This window comes from Neovison vison, chromosome 1 (assembly GCF_020171115.1).
Source record: "Neovison vison isolate M4711 chromosome 1, ASM_NN_V1, whole genome shotgun sequence".
Lineage (NCBI taxonomy): Eukaryota > Metazoa > Chordata > Mammalia > Carnivora > Mustelidae > Neogale > Neogale vison.
Window position 1 is genome coordinate 284,903,986 of NC_058091.1, and position 15,047 is coordinate 284,919,032.

General features: G+C 36.5%; 1 protein-coding gene across 4 annotated transcripts in view; it reads left to right on the top strand.

Annotated features, from left to right (window-relative positions):
- TTC33 (tetratricopeptide repeat domain 33) overlaps positions 1-3,575 on the top strand; it is a 32,144-nt gene extending 28,569 nt beyond the window's left edge. For all 4 annotated transcript variants that reach the window (XM_044232499.1, XM_044232498.1, XM_044232500.1 and 1 more), the window contains exon 5: positions 2,318-3,575. In XM_044232499.1, the coding sequence (XP_044088434.1) occupies positions 2,318-2,671 (354 nt within the window). In that variant the 3' untranslated portion in view covers positions 2,672-3,575. The remainder of the gene's footprint in view (positions 1-2,317) is intronic.
- The last annotated feature ends 11,472 nt before the right edge of the window (positions 3,576-15,047 follow it).

Genomic DNA, 15,047 nt, shown 5'->3' on the forward strand with positions numbered 1-15,047 from the left:
TTACCAAAATAAAGGTGTTGTCAAATTCTCAGAAATAATAAGTAAGGAATTTTGATGAGAGAATAATTGGTGTCAAGTAACTTAAACATGATTAATCTGAAATGAGGTTCACAGTGATGGAAACCAGTTTAACCAAAGTCCCTATTTTTTTTTTTTTTTTTTTTTTGTTACCTGAAGACTTAACTCATACTAGAGTTGGAAAAAAGAAATTCACGGTATTTTGTTTTCTAATGGGTTAACAGGAAAACAAACAAAGCCTATCACATAATACTTGCCCCCCATTTCTGCTTTATTTAAAAGCTTACAAAGCATTATCTCTTTTGCTTGTTAAGTGTCTATGGTAATGGGAAAAAGTCTCTAGGATTTAAAGTTTAGCAAAGATTGTCCTGTAAAGAAAGAAAATACTGTAGGAGACATAGTAGAGGTACTTCCAGTCAATCAGGAAAAGTAAATTAAGATTTTAAGTTTTGTTTTTTTTTTTGCAGAAGGGTGCCAGTTGTTCAGTTTTTTTTTGTTTGTTTGTTTTGTTTTGTTTTTTTTTTCCTGCTGATACGGTTCTGTCCATTAAAATTATGAAATTCTTGCAGGGATTAAAAGTGTAATTTTTTTCCTCATTTAATATAATTTTTAGGGCTGTACTTGGGAAAATCTGAGTTTGTAATTTTTATGTAGACTTAAGCTATTTTGAAAGACTGGAATGGTAAGAAAAAAAAAGACTTAAAATGTCATTAAGGAAGGGTTGCTATGAAAAATATATTGAAAGCGAGCTAAAAATTGTTAACATCTAACCATTCTTCCTATATTTGCATGTATTTGGACAAAAACACAAGATAATACAAAGATAAACAGACCACGTGGTAGATTAAGAGTCAGTAGGTGGGGAGAGCTCCAGCAGTAATTATTAGGATTTTATGTACACTTGGGTGTTGGAAGGGATGAATCATTAAATTCTACACCTGAAACTTACATTATATGTTAACTAACTGGAATGTAAATAAAAACTTGAAACTTAGAGTGAGTTGGGTGTTGAAAAACAGTTATAGGCTTAGTTCTTCATTTTCTAATTGCTTGAGGTGTAAAATTAGCTCTTTCATTGAGATCTTTCTTCTGTAAATGTCCCTCTTAGTTCTGCTTTTGCTGCATCCATAAGCTTTAGTATGTTGTGTATTCATTCTCATTCGTCTCCAGATGTTTTCTCATTTCCCTTATGACTTACTCTTTGACTCATTGGTTGTTGAAGACTGGGTTGTTTAGTTTCTGCTTATTTGTGAATTTCCCGGTTTTTCTTCTGCTACTGATCTCTGGTTTTATTCCATTGTCATTAGAAAAGACACTTGGTATGATTTCAGTCGCCTTATATTTGTTAAACTTTGTTCTATGACCTGACATGTGACCTCTCCTGGAAAATGTTATGTTTGTACTTGAGAATAGCGTGCACTCTGATGCTGTTGGGGGAAATGTTTTGTCTATGTTAAGTCCCTTTGATCTATTGTGTTGTTCAGATCCTCTCTTCCCTTAGTGATCTGCCATCTGGGTGTTGGGTCCATTACCGATGTTGGGTATTGCGGTCTCCTGCTGTCTGTTGCTGTCAGTTTCTCCCTTCAGTTCTGTCCGTGTTTACTTTATACTTACAGGTGTTCTGGCTTTGGGAGGAATATTATATATAAATATATAAAGATTATAACCATTATGTTTATAATGTTTATATACCATTATGTTTATAACCATTATGTTTATAATGGTTATGTCTTCCTGGTGAATTGACCCTTCTTTCATTCTATAATGTCCTTCTTTGTCTCTTGTGATGGTCAATACATGTTAGCATTATTTGAATCTAAGCTCTAGGTGTCAAAGGTAGGCATTCCCAGTATCTTTCTGATGATGGGTTAGCCAAGAAATCCCTAGATTCTTACAGCTGCCAGCCTACAGACGTGGAACAGTGTATTTACCTTGTCTTGAACTAGAAAGCATTCCCTGTACTTTAATGGACTGGAGTTCTCCACAGCAGTTTGTCAGGCACTTTCTTTCACACTTCTTTAACTTTTTCTTTTTTTCATCATAATCATCATCTAGTGTTTAGGGCACAGCCCTAATTTCTATCCTTACATTCTAATTTGTTTTAAAAAAACGTCAAGCATACACACACACACACACACACACACACAGTGTGTATAATATATAAAATATATATATGATATATATATTTTAAAGAGATAGAGATAGATATTATGGATTATATATATTAAGTCGACTCATTTTTTTAAACAAAGCAAACAAAAAAAAACTTTGATGTTTTTTTTTTTTAAATCTCCCTTAGGCAATTCGAAGTTTTCAGGTCGCCCTTCACATCTATCCAATGAACCCTGAAATATGGAAAGAAGACCTTTCTTGGGCAAGAACGCTCCAGGAGCAGCAGAAGGTTGCACAGAAGATTAAAAAGTGTGATGCATCAGCGGAAGTAACCCATTTCTCACCAAAGTCAATTCCTGACTATGACTTTGAAAGTGATGAGATTGTTGCTGTTTGTGCGGCGATTGCTGAGAAACAGAAGACGGTTCCAGCAAATAAAACAATGGTTATTGTGTCGGCTTCTGGGACTGTAGAGACAGTCACTGAGAAGGAAGACGGGGCTACACCACCAGATGGCTCTGTTTTTATCAAAGCCCGATGAAGTAGCGGGAATCCTTTGAATCTGTCTTTTTGATTGCCACTTAAAATTTTAGGTGTAGGGACATTAGCTGCGGAGGAACAGAGCAAAACTCCTGTTTGTAAAGTGAGTTTTGCAGATGAGGTATATAAAAACCAAATGGTAGAATTACGGTATAGTGTTTGGACTACGCTTTGATAAGTTATGATTTAAAATTTCTTAAGATTAGAATTCTGAGTACAGTGGCTTTTGATTCATAAACTTAATTTAATCCCAAAATATAAATGAGTGCATTTTAAGACACAACTTGAAAAGTGAATTCTTTAATAGTGAATCACTTGATGGCCAGTGTCATAAAAATGCTGACTTGTTGACTTTTGTTCCATGATAAAGGAAGTCAGAGATTTCTTTTCCTCCTTTTAGAAATATACTGCTCTTACTATTCACTCTTTTTCTGGTTGCATTAGAGTAAGTCTGTCACAAAGCTCGAATATTTTTGACATTCAGTTTGATTCAAAGTTGTCATTTGGTTATATGTGGAATCTTTGAAAGTTTGTCTGAAAATGCATGCAAATATCTCCATTCTAAACATTTTCCGAAGTTTCTCTTAATTCTGATTTGAGCTTTTATTTTGACTTTAAGATTATTATGACAATAGTAGTTGCCTCCTTCAGTATTAGATATGTGAAATACTGATACATGTCAGAATGATGGTTTTATTTTTTTAGTTGTTGAAGTGGATAGTGTTCCTTTCCTCAGGTGGGTCTTATTTCAGATGTGCATTTTTTAAAAAATGAATGGTTTTTATAGATGTGTCATAACAAATTGTCCCACTGCATTGTCCCAGTCAAAAGCAGTATTTTCTTCTTCTTTTTAAAAGTTTAAAGATTCGGAAAATAATTTATCTTTTGCTTATAACTTTCCAGCTGATGGTTTGGAAGTCCTTTTCTAGATAACTTTTTTGGAACTACTCAATTAAATTACAATTACAATTTTAAATAACAGATTATATCTTTCTAAAAATAAAAAAGTAAGGCTGTTAATGAGTGCCAGTGAATGAATAATTTAGGCACAGTATACATAGAAACTGAAACATGACTGTGGTACAATACGTGAGTAGAGAAGGCTATATTTAAAGAAATATTTCATTGAAAGGCCACAGTCATATTCCAAATCAAAACCGTCATTGTTAATGTGAATTATTATTTTTATACTACATATATTGTAGTGCAATTATATAGACTACTGGGTACTGTTGCTTCTGACACTCAGGAAGGTATTATTGCTATAAAATTAATTTTATCCTTGTTAGAAATGAAAGTAAGCTATTTTGTTTTAAAGAATCTTACCTTGTTGCAGCATGTGTGTAATGGTCATTTTTCTGAGGTGATTTTTTTTTCCTTTTTAAATTTTTATTTAAATTCTAGTTAGTTGACATACAGTGTGATACTGGTTTCAGGAGTAGAATTCAGTGATTCATCACTTCCATACAACACCCAGTGCTCATCATAACAAGTGCCCTCCTTTTTTTTTTTTTTTTTTAAAGATTTTATTTATTTATTTGACAGAGAGAGATCACGAGTAGGCAGAGAGGCAGGCAGAGAGAGAGAGGAGGAGCAGGCTCCCTGCTGAGCAGAGAGCCCAACGTGGGACTCGATCCCAGGACCCTGAGATCGTGACCCGAGCCGAAGGCAGCGGTTTAACCCACTGAGCCACCCAGGTGCCCCAACAAGTGCCCTCCTTAATGCCCATCACCCATCTAGCCCATCTCCCACCCTCTGAGATGATTTAAAAAGTTTTTCCTTTAGTGGAATGCTTACCTCTTTTTTTTTCAGAGTATTATATTTTTTCCCCAAAGTTACATTGCAAAGTCAGCTCTGGTTAGAGAGGTTAGTTTTAGAGTAATCCAAAGAACAAATACTAATCACATTTTATTTCATTTAATAAAAGATATTCTCCCAGGGTAGATACTTGGGCATCTACAGAAGTGAGCATTCACCCTTTGGTATGTTGTTTTGAGTATTGGGCTTTTGTTTATCATGTAATTTGTAAATAAATAGTTTTTTCCTTCATTTTAAAGATTTGCCTCTTTGTGTTGTTAGCTTTTGAAAAATTAGGTTGATTTGTTTAATTTCTTTGTTATTTGGGAATAAAATACATAAAACACCTTGGATGGAGTCTTGCATAGGATGTCCTCAGTAAATGTTAGCTGTTTCTGTGAAGAACTTGACTTAGTTTAGATATATTTAACCTGTTTCTTCTGAGTTTAAGAAAGTAGGAGAATTTTGTAATCTTTATCTGAAAGTGAAGAGTCACTACTTTTGATATTTTAGAACAGATGGTTATCAGTTGGGGTTATTCTTGTCATAACGTCAGCCCTAAAAGAGGCAAGACCCAGGATGGAGGGCATGTAGCTACGATTCTGTTAAAGAACCTAGTGCTTTTCCTGTATTCATATCAGTGGGACAGATTTGTCTTTTTCTTACTCAGATATGACATAAATTGGAAGACATAAAATGGAGGGAAAAGGAATAATGAATTATGAAGAACGAAGGCAGCTCATTTATTCATGCCCTAGAAGATGCTCACCTAACACTCTTCTGTGCATGAAGACATGAATGCACATATCATTTTATAAGATGTGAATACTTATACATAGACATTTGCTAAGCTTGTTAACTGCAATAGCAAATACTTCTAAATCTGAAAGAAAAATAGTTGATGTTTATAATAATGATACAATTAAAGATGTTTAATATATTCTCTGAAATAACATTACATACTATATTGAATATAATTTGTATTATTCTTATTTGAAAATTGTATGGGGTAGACACTCGTTAGTCAGAACACCACACATCCAGATCATGCCTGATAATTTGAGAATCCGTATATTATTCTCTAGACAACAGGTTTTTAGATTATAACGTATTTATCTTAAATATGCTAACAAATGCTACACAAACATTGAAAAGCATGCAAGTCGTGAACCCAGAATCACTGGAGTTGGGGCCTTTTATAGGTACACACTTTCATAGTAGTAGTCTTAGTGTAAAGAGGTTTTAAATTGATGTTATATGACAAAACTGTAGTGAAGATTTAAGTAAAGTTTTGTCTGAGAAAGCTAGAGTTCCTATGATTATAACTGACCACTATAGCCTCTTGAGTTTGAAAATTATGCTTTATGTAATGATGTCAAAAGTTTGTTTTACTGCCTTTCCCAGCAGTAAGAAAATTCTTTTTTTTTTTTTTTTCCAGACTTTTGTGAGTCAGTAGCCTTTCTAAATTGACTCTGGATCAGCCATCCTGGAGCTTTGATTTCATGACATACATGTATATACATGAGTTGTGAGTTGACACAGGAACCATAGTTCCATAACTATCTTTGAATTAATTAATATACTCAATGGATTTTTTTCTGAGAGACTTCTATTAAGCCAATGGTGTGAAATTGATGACATTTTAGGATTGAGAAAGTAAGGTTTTCTTTTTTTTAAAAAATCAATAATAAAGTACAGAAATTTGTGAGTGATTGACTCATTACCAAAGTAAATTAAAATGAAATATGTCACTTTAGTCACTTGCAATTAAATATGCTTTCTGGAAGGGGTAGCCCTGTGGCTGGTGTGCCATGAGTTGTGCCTTAATGCATGTTATATGTGAACTTGGTGTGTGTGCCACGGTGGAAGACAGGTTGAAAAATGTTGGTCTACATCTTGTTGAGATGGCAGAGGGTAGAGGTGGCCTCCTCTGGAGGTGCTTCTTTACACATCCATTAAGCAAGGACTCCTGATCGCTCCCTTCTCAGATCACCCCAACTCCCTGCAAAAGGGAGTTCAGGATAAAGAACTGGACATGCAAACCTTTCTCCCCTTTCTGGGGATTTGTAATGCTTGCAGAGAGCCTGTGTTTTATTCTCTTGACAGACGTGGCATAAGCTTTGCAGTGAAAGGCTCTGTGACTCTGCGGGGGGAGCCCTGGAGTTGTGCAGGACCGCCCATTCCTTGGTGAGCAGGTCTGTCTTACTCTGGGTTAGATATTAGGTGGCTATTATTGGTATAAACCTAAGTCTGATACACTGAATCTCTATTTGCCTGGCTTGGCCTCTCAAGTGGCTCAGAAGCCAGGAGGGGGACAGGGAATATTATTTCATGATTCCCTCAAACCTCAACAAAAATTTGTGAAAATTGTATTTCAAAGTAAGCGTAAGATAAACACCAAATTGGGATTTTTTTTTTCTAATTTTACCCATTTTTCAAGTCATGGAAATTCTGTTGGAAATGGATAATGTCAATCACAAGACAATATGTAAATATTTGTTCAGGATGTCCAAAGATCTATCCCCTGGCAATTGTGAAAGACCACAGTATTGACTCTATAGAGATTTACTTAGAAGGAGAAAATGTAAAACAAATCATATTTTCTGCCCACCCTATTAACTTTCTTAGAGTATAGTTTACGTCTAGTAAATGTACCCTATATTGTAAGTTTACGGTTTGAGGAGTTTTAACAAATGTGAACAACCACACACACACCATTACCATCAAGATGTAGAATATTTCCATCACCCAAAAGTTCTCTAATGCCCATTTGCGGTGAATTCTCCTCCACCCCAACAACCAGCACTGTTCAACCACTGATTCCTTTCTGTGACTATAAATTATATTTGACTCTTCTAGCATTTCAAATCATACAGTATTTACTCTATGTCTGACGCTTTTGCTTGGCATAATACTTTTGAAATCCATCCATGTCGAGATTCATCTGTGCTATTATGTATATCAGCAATGGGTTTTGTTTTTATTGCTGAGTATTATTCTGCTATATGGTTAAACCACAGTTTATAGCTATTCTTGTATGTTGATGGGCATCTAGGTTGTTGATGAACATCTAAGTTTTGGTCTCTTACAAATAAAGCTGCTCTGTACATATGTCGCAGGTGTGGCAGTGTGTTTTCATTTCTCTTGGTGAAATACCCGGAGATAGGATGGTTGAGTCTTATGGTAAGTGCAGGTCTAACTTTAGAGGAAACTGAAACTTTTCCAAAGTATTCGTGCCATTTTGCATTCTGACAAACAGTGTAAAAGATTTCAGTTGCTCCATATCCTTGTCAGTGCTTGATGTCATTGTTTTTCATTTTAGCCACTTGGGTGGATGTGTAGTAGATCTCACTGTGGTTTTAATATGCATTTCCCTGATGATGTTAAACATTTTTTCATATGCTTATGTGACATTTGTCTATATTTGGGGAAGTGTCTGTTCAAATCTTTGGCCGATTTTTTATTTGGGTTATCTAATTCTTGAGCTGTAAGATTTTTTTCTATATTTTGGATAAAAACTCTTTACAAGATATTTGTATTGTGAATATTTTGTTCCCATCTATGGTATGCCTTTTTTTTTTTTTAAGAGTTTATTTATTTATTTGATAGAGAGACAACTAGAGAGGGAACACAAGCAGAGGGATAGGGAGAGGGGGAAACAGGCTTCCCACTGAGCAGGTAGCCCAACTCAGGGCTCCATCCCAGGACCCTGGGATCATGACCTGAGCCAAAAGCAGATGCTTAACTGACTTAAGCCACCCAGGTGCCCCACCTTTTTGTTTCCTTAATGATAACTTCAGAAGAGCAGAATTTTAAAATTTTTATGAAGTCCAATTTATATTTATATTATATATAAAGTCCAATTTATATATTAAATATTTAAATATGATATATGTGTGTGTGTATATATATATATATATATATATATAAATGGTTGTATCTTTTGTGTGCTGAGAAATCTGTGCTTACTCCAAGATCAGAAAGATTTTCTGTGTTTTCTCTAGAAGTTTTACAGTTTTAGCTTTTATAATTAGTTCTGTGATCCATTTGAAGTTAATTTTTTAAATTTTTTTTAAAAGATTTTATTTATTTATTTGTCAGAGAGAGAGCGAGCAAGAGCGAGCATAGGCAGACAGAGTGGCAGGCAGAGTCAGAGGGAGAAGCAGGCTTCCTGCGGAGCAAGGAGCCCGATGTGGGACTCGATCCCATGACGCTGGGATGATGACCTGAGCTGAAGGCAGCTGCTTAACCAGCTGAGCCACCCAGGCGTCCCTGAAGTTAATTTTTATGTGTTGTATAAGGTAAAGGTCAAGGCTCATTTAAAAAATTATTTATTTATAATCTCTACACCTAACATGGGGCTCAAGCTCATGACTCCAAGATCAAGCATTGCATGCTTTACTGACTGATTCAGTCTGGTGCCCTGAGGTTAATTTTTTTTTTTTAATGTCCAATTATTCAAGTACTGTTTATTGAAAAAACTTTCCTGTGGTATACCTTGAAATCTTGAAAATCAGTTTACTGTGTCTTTGCAGGCTTGAGTTGTGTATTCTGCTACACTGATCTATATGTTTATTCTTAGGCCAATTTCACACTGTCTTAGTTACTGTGGCTTAAAAATTATAGTCTTAAAAATCAGTGTGGTTTTTCTAATTTTATCCCCCCACCAACTGTGGAGCTAATCTAGTCTTTGCTCTTTCTTTTTAAAAAAAAATTTATTTTGTTTGTTTCTTTGCCCTTTTAGAATTTTTAGAATTTTGGCGCAGTGGGTTAAAGCCTCTGCCTTCGGCTCAGGTCATGATCTCAGGGTCCTGGGATCGAGCCCCGCATCGGGCTCTCTGCTCAGCGGGGAGCCTGCTTCCCTCTCTTTCTCTGCCTGCCTCTCTGCCTACTTGTGATCTCTCTCTGTCAAATAAAAAAAAAAAACAAAAAACCTTTTAGAATTTTAGAATCAACTTGTCTCTATCTGCAAGTCTGCTGGGATTTTGATTTCTACAAATCAGTTTGGGAAAAATTAACAACTATATCATATATTTGAATTCTTGGTATAACTGTCATTGTTTTAGGTATTTCATTTCTCTTAGTTATGCTTCTTGGTTTTCTGTGAATAGGTCTTGCCCATATGTTTGTTGTTTATCCTTAAATATTCCATATTTTTTGATGCTTTTATAGGGAATGTTTTTAAAATTTTATTTTCTAATTCGATACTATTACATAGAAATACAATAAATTTTTTTGTGTATTGAACTTGTAACCTACCACCTTGATACTTCATTTATTAGTTGAATTAGCTTTTTGCAGATTCCTTACAGTATTCTATCTATAATAACAAGTCTTTGTGCATAAAGACAGTTTTTCTTCCTTTTCATACTGCATGCCTTTTATTTCCATCTCTTCCTTATTGCACAGGCTAGAACATCCAAGACAATGTTAAAATAGAAGCGGTGAGAATGGACGTTCTTGCCTCATTATAATCTTTTGGTCTTTCATCATTAAGTATGATGACACCTGTAGTTTTTTTTATCCATGTCCTTTATTAAATTGAGGAATTCCCTGGGCAATTACATTTTGTTAAATGTAAATTAAAATGTATTTTCTGCATCTCTCAAAAGATCTTATAATTTTTCTTTTATCCTGTTAATATGATGAATTACATTTTTTTTCAAATGCCAAATCAGCTGCATTCTTAGATAAACCCTAAAGATCCTTTTAGATCTTTTAAAATTAATTTCATAATATTTTATTAAGGATCTGTATGTCTATGTTCATGAAGAATATCAGTCTGTAATTCTCTTGTAGTTGTCGAATCAGGATAATGCTGAGTTCATTTGTAAAAATATTGATTATTTCTACCTACTCTTTTCTCAAAGAGTTTCTGTAGATTTGGTGTTTCTTTCAATAGTGCTTAATAGAGGTAACAAGTGAAGTCACCTAGGCCTAGTGTTTTCTTTTGGGGAGGGTTTTAAATTAATTCTAAGTTCAGTTTTAAAATAGCCACATTGTAGGTCTTGTCAGTTATGTCACATGGAGTAATAGTATGGTTTGATTAAATCAGGATTCAAAAAAAGTCCATTTCATCTGTTTATATGTCTCTTCATTTTTTATTTTTTAAAAAGATTTTATTTATTTATTTGAGAGAGAGAGAGAGAACACAGGAGTGGGGTTGGGGATGAGGGGGTAGAGGGGTAGAGGGAGTGGGAGAAGTGGACTGCTCGATGATCAAGGAGCCCGACATGGGGCTGGATCCCAGGACCCTGAGTTCATGACCTGAGCTGAAGGCAAAAGCTTAACTGACAGCCACCCAGGTGCCCCATGAATTTGATTTTTTTTTTTTTTTTTTGTCAGAGAGAGGAGAGCGAGCGAGCACAGGGAGACAGAGTGGCAGGCAGAGGCAGAGGGAGAAGCAGGCTCCCTGCCGAGCAAGGAGCCCGATGTGGGACTCGATCCCAGGACTCTGGGATCATGACCTGAGTCGAAGGCAGCTGCTTAACCAACTGAGCCACCCAGGCGTCCCATGAATTTGATTTTTTATAGATGGATATGATTTAGCTCTCTAACGTTCCCCCCCAACGTATTATTTATTCACCACTTCTGTCTCCATTGCCATAAAACTGATTATCATTTTGGCTTCAATCTATATTAATTATTTAATAAAATACGTAATTATCACACATAGTTAATCTGACCTAGGATATTATCAGTTTACCTTTTTTTGTACTTTGTTGTGTACGCAATCGATAATTACTTCTGTTGTTTTTCTGTAATTTTCCATATATATATTACTAGTTTTTCCCTTCACTGCCTAATAGAAATGTAATACTACTCTCAGTATTGCCAGATGTTAACTAATCTGTTAATTTTTTTTTTTTTAAACCTTGGAGAGATCCTAGAGCCCCTCTCCTGCCTCAGTCTAGATACACGCCCTCCTGGCCTGCTACAGGGTTGTTGCCTTGAGCTCTTTCATCATTGTTCTCCGAATTCTCTTTGCTTCTCCTTGCATGGAATCTTGTTTCACCCCTTCTCAAAAAAAATATTGACCTAATTATTCAGATTTTGTGTGTGGACTTGCCAAGGTTAAACGTTTTCCGGACATAGGAATGTTTGGCGGACTCTTCTGCTGGCTCCCATGCTGTGGAATGCGGTGGGTGACCTAGAAAGGTAAAGATAGGGTAATGAATGAACGGTAAAGACATTGATATGAGAATCAGAGGCCCAAACATCTTTCTTTCTTTTTTTCCCAAAGTGCTTCCAGCCTGCAGCTAAAGCCCCAGGTATGCCCCAGGACAGCTCCATGCTAAACAGCAGGATGCAATGTGCTCTTTTGTTATGAGTCTCTTTCTCTCTGGTTCCATTTCTTGTGTATTGGGAGAGCCACCTTGCGATCATACTTGCGGCGTCTGAGATTCAAGTTTGGAGGTGCTGGGAAGGGCATGTGGTGGGGAAGGCAGTGGAAGTGAACACACTTTATGGTATATTTTGTTCTGAAGCGATCACAAGGACAGGTTCACTGCTGTCTGGAAGGAAAACAATGCTGCTAAAACTTTCATAAGTTGAAATGGTGTGAAGTGAAGAAGCAATGACCCTTAATTTATATGGAAAAATTTTTGAGCTTTCTCAAACCCCCAAAATAACCTTAGACCTTTTTGGTATCCTAGGACAAGTTTTGCCAACAAATGCACAAAAGAGCTCCAGATAGAGCACAGGCACTCACAGACACAGTTCAAACCCTGGCGGCTTGGTGCCAGGAGGCTGAGCGTCAGTTTGGGGCAGGAAATTGGGGGGCCTCTGTCGCCGCTCAGGGTTGCGTTGCCTCTGGAATGGCTCGATGCGAAACCAACACTGAATGCTATTTTTGCTATTCACCTTTTTTGGTAAAAGCAAAAGTCTTCTTTGGATTTCTTTGGGTTAGTGAAACCATACTAACGTAGGTCTTTTGTTAAGAGCGAAGTGGTGTAATGCAAACCTTGGGAAAGTGGGAAATGCCTGTAGCTTAGGAAAAATGACTGTCTCGTGTCATGTGGCTATTTCTGCATTAAGATTTAAGGCCAAAGGCATAGCTAACAGTAAATACTACTGTACCTTGGTTTTCCCATGGGCCTTTGTGTTTGTGACCCCAGTAAGAAACCATGGAGAGGGTCCTTTGGGAAAGAACTTTTGTATTCCATGGTCTTCTCATCAAAGTACCACTTAATAGCTGTACCAATCTCACCAACTTTCCTAACACACTTGACGTGTTGGTTAGATTATTTTAAAGATAATGAGATGGAGTTAAGATGATATATCTGTCCACTATATCCTGTTGGGACCATGAAGAGTTTAATACAAGCCAGTCAGACAATCAAATTTTCTTGCATAGAAAGTTTGAAGCTCTAAATGTTCAGGAACAAGTTTCCCACTAGAAACTATCTTCATATCACATAGCTGGTAAGTTTTATAAATAAATGTGGAATGGATGATGGACAACGCTGAAGTTTTTCTTCCTCGACTCTTTCTTTAATAAGCCAGACATAACAATCAAAAGACATTGTCATGGACTGAATTGTATCTCCTTGAAATTCAGATGGTGAAGCCCTCTCCCTGATCCCATGTAGCTGTATTTGGAGGTAGGGCCTTCAAGCAGATAATTCAGGTCAAGCCCAGGTCAGAAGGGTGGGCCCTAACCCAGTATGAGTAGTGTCCTTGTAAGAAAAGAGACATCAAGGAAGCAGGTGTTCAGAGAGAAGGCCATGTGACAGCATAGCAAGAAAATGGCCATCTCAAGGCGAAGAGAGAGGCCTTAGGATAAGCCAAGCCTGCTAGAACCTTGACCTTGGGCCTTCAGCCTCCAGGCCGTGAGAAAATAAGTTTCTGCTTGAGGCCATGTGGTCTGTGGTAATTTGTTATGGTAGCCCTAGCAAACTAATATGGACATAGAAGCCAATTTAAAAATGTACAAAGGATTCGAATAGACATTTCTCTAGAGAAGATATAAAAAAGGCCAGTAAGCATGTGCAAAGGTTCTCAACACCATCAGTCACTAGGGAAATGAAAATCAAAATCACATATCCATTAGGATGGCTAGAACCAAAAAAGACAATAAATACTAATGAGGAAAAAAATGTATCGATGAGGATACAGAGAAATTGAGCCTCTTCTACATTGCTGGTGGGAATATAAAATGGTGCAAACACTTGGAAATCAGTTTGGCAGTTCCTCAAAAAACTAAACATATAGTTAACACATGACCCAGCAGTTTTATTCCCAGCATATAGAGAATTGAAAACATGTTCACATAAAAACTTGTATACAAATGCTACTATCAGAAATACAGAATTTTTTTTTTTAAAAAAGGAAATACAGAAGTATTACACAGCCATAAAAGGGAAATGAAGTACTGATTTGTGCTACAACATGGATGAACCTTGGAAATATGCTAAGTGAAAAAGCCTGATATTGAAGTCCACATATTGTATGACTCCATTTATGTCCAAAATAGGAGAATCCATAGATAAAGTGGTTGACAGGTGCTAAGGAGAGAGGAGAATGGGGGCGGGGGGTGCCTGCAGGTGAGCATGTGGTTTCTTTTAGGGATGATAAGTATGTCCAGGGATCAGCAGTGATGGTTGTATTCTGTGAACATACTGAAATATGGGGCAAACTTTATAATATGTGGATTTTATTTTAATTAAAAAAAAGAATAAACCAGAATCCATATTCTGGATGGTGAACCTCTGAAGTGAAGTGTGAGTGAGATTATGCTTTGAATATTAGTAATGCTAATTTGTGAATGAGGCTTTGTTTTTCCTCCATAAACACAGCCGATATATAGTATGGGTGGTATATTATATGTATTTCATTTATATACAAATCTAAAGATTGTCTCATTGTCCATATACATGGGAGAAGAATGAAAGCCTCTCTCACAGGTAAAATATTCTCTGAAAACATTGTTTTTTAGGTTTCGGTTAGAATGGGGAAAAAGGCTTGGGCCAGAAGCTCCTTCTCTAAGCTTCCCTGACATCAGCTGAGAATCACTGTGCCTTCGGGTCTGTGAAGATGTGAGTCCCTACATCATCCAAAAATATCTTTAAAAACTTGCAAATGGCAAGTCACAATCTCACTTCTGGGGATTACTCTGAGTGTGTCCTTATACTGATACCATGCGTCAGCTAGGGGCTTTTCAGAAATGTGCACACCCCAGACCTACAGATACTGTTCTCACCAGCTCTCCAGAGGACTCTGATGCATGATCAAGTTTGAGAAGCACTGACTCGGAGAATTTACAAGTCGGGAGGGCCACAAGCTTATGCTGATTTTTTGGTAATAAATATTTGGGTTCTCCACACAGAGTTCTCTATAGGTTAGGCCTAATACAGTCTCCCCTATACTCTCCTCCGCCCATATGTGATTTTAAGCCCACCTTACACCGAGATCTTGGTTTCTAAATATCATTCTCCATTAAGTGGATCCAAGGCTTTGTACTGTTGTAACTTTTTTCTAAATTTGACATGACTTCAAAATAAAATAATTAAAAAATTCCAATTTAAAAGGATGTAGACGATGACCTGAAACAAACAAAAACCACACAAGTTTTCCAAAAC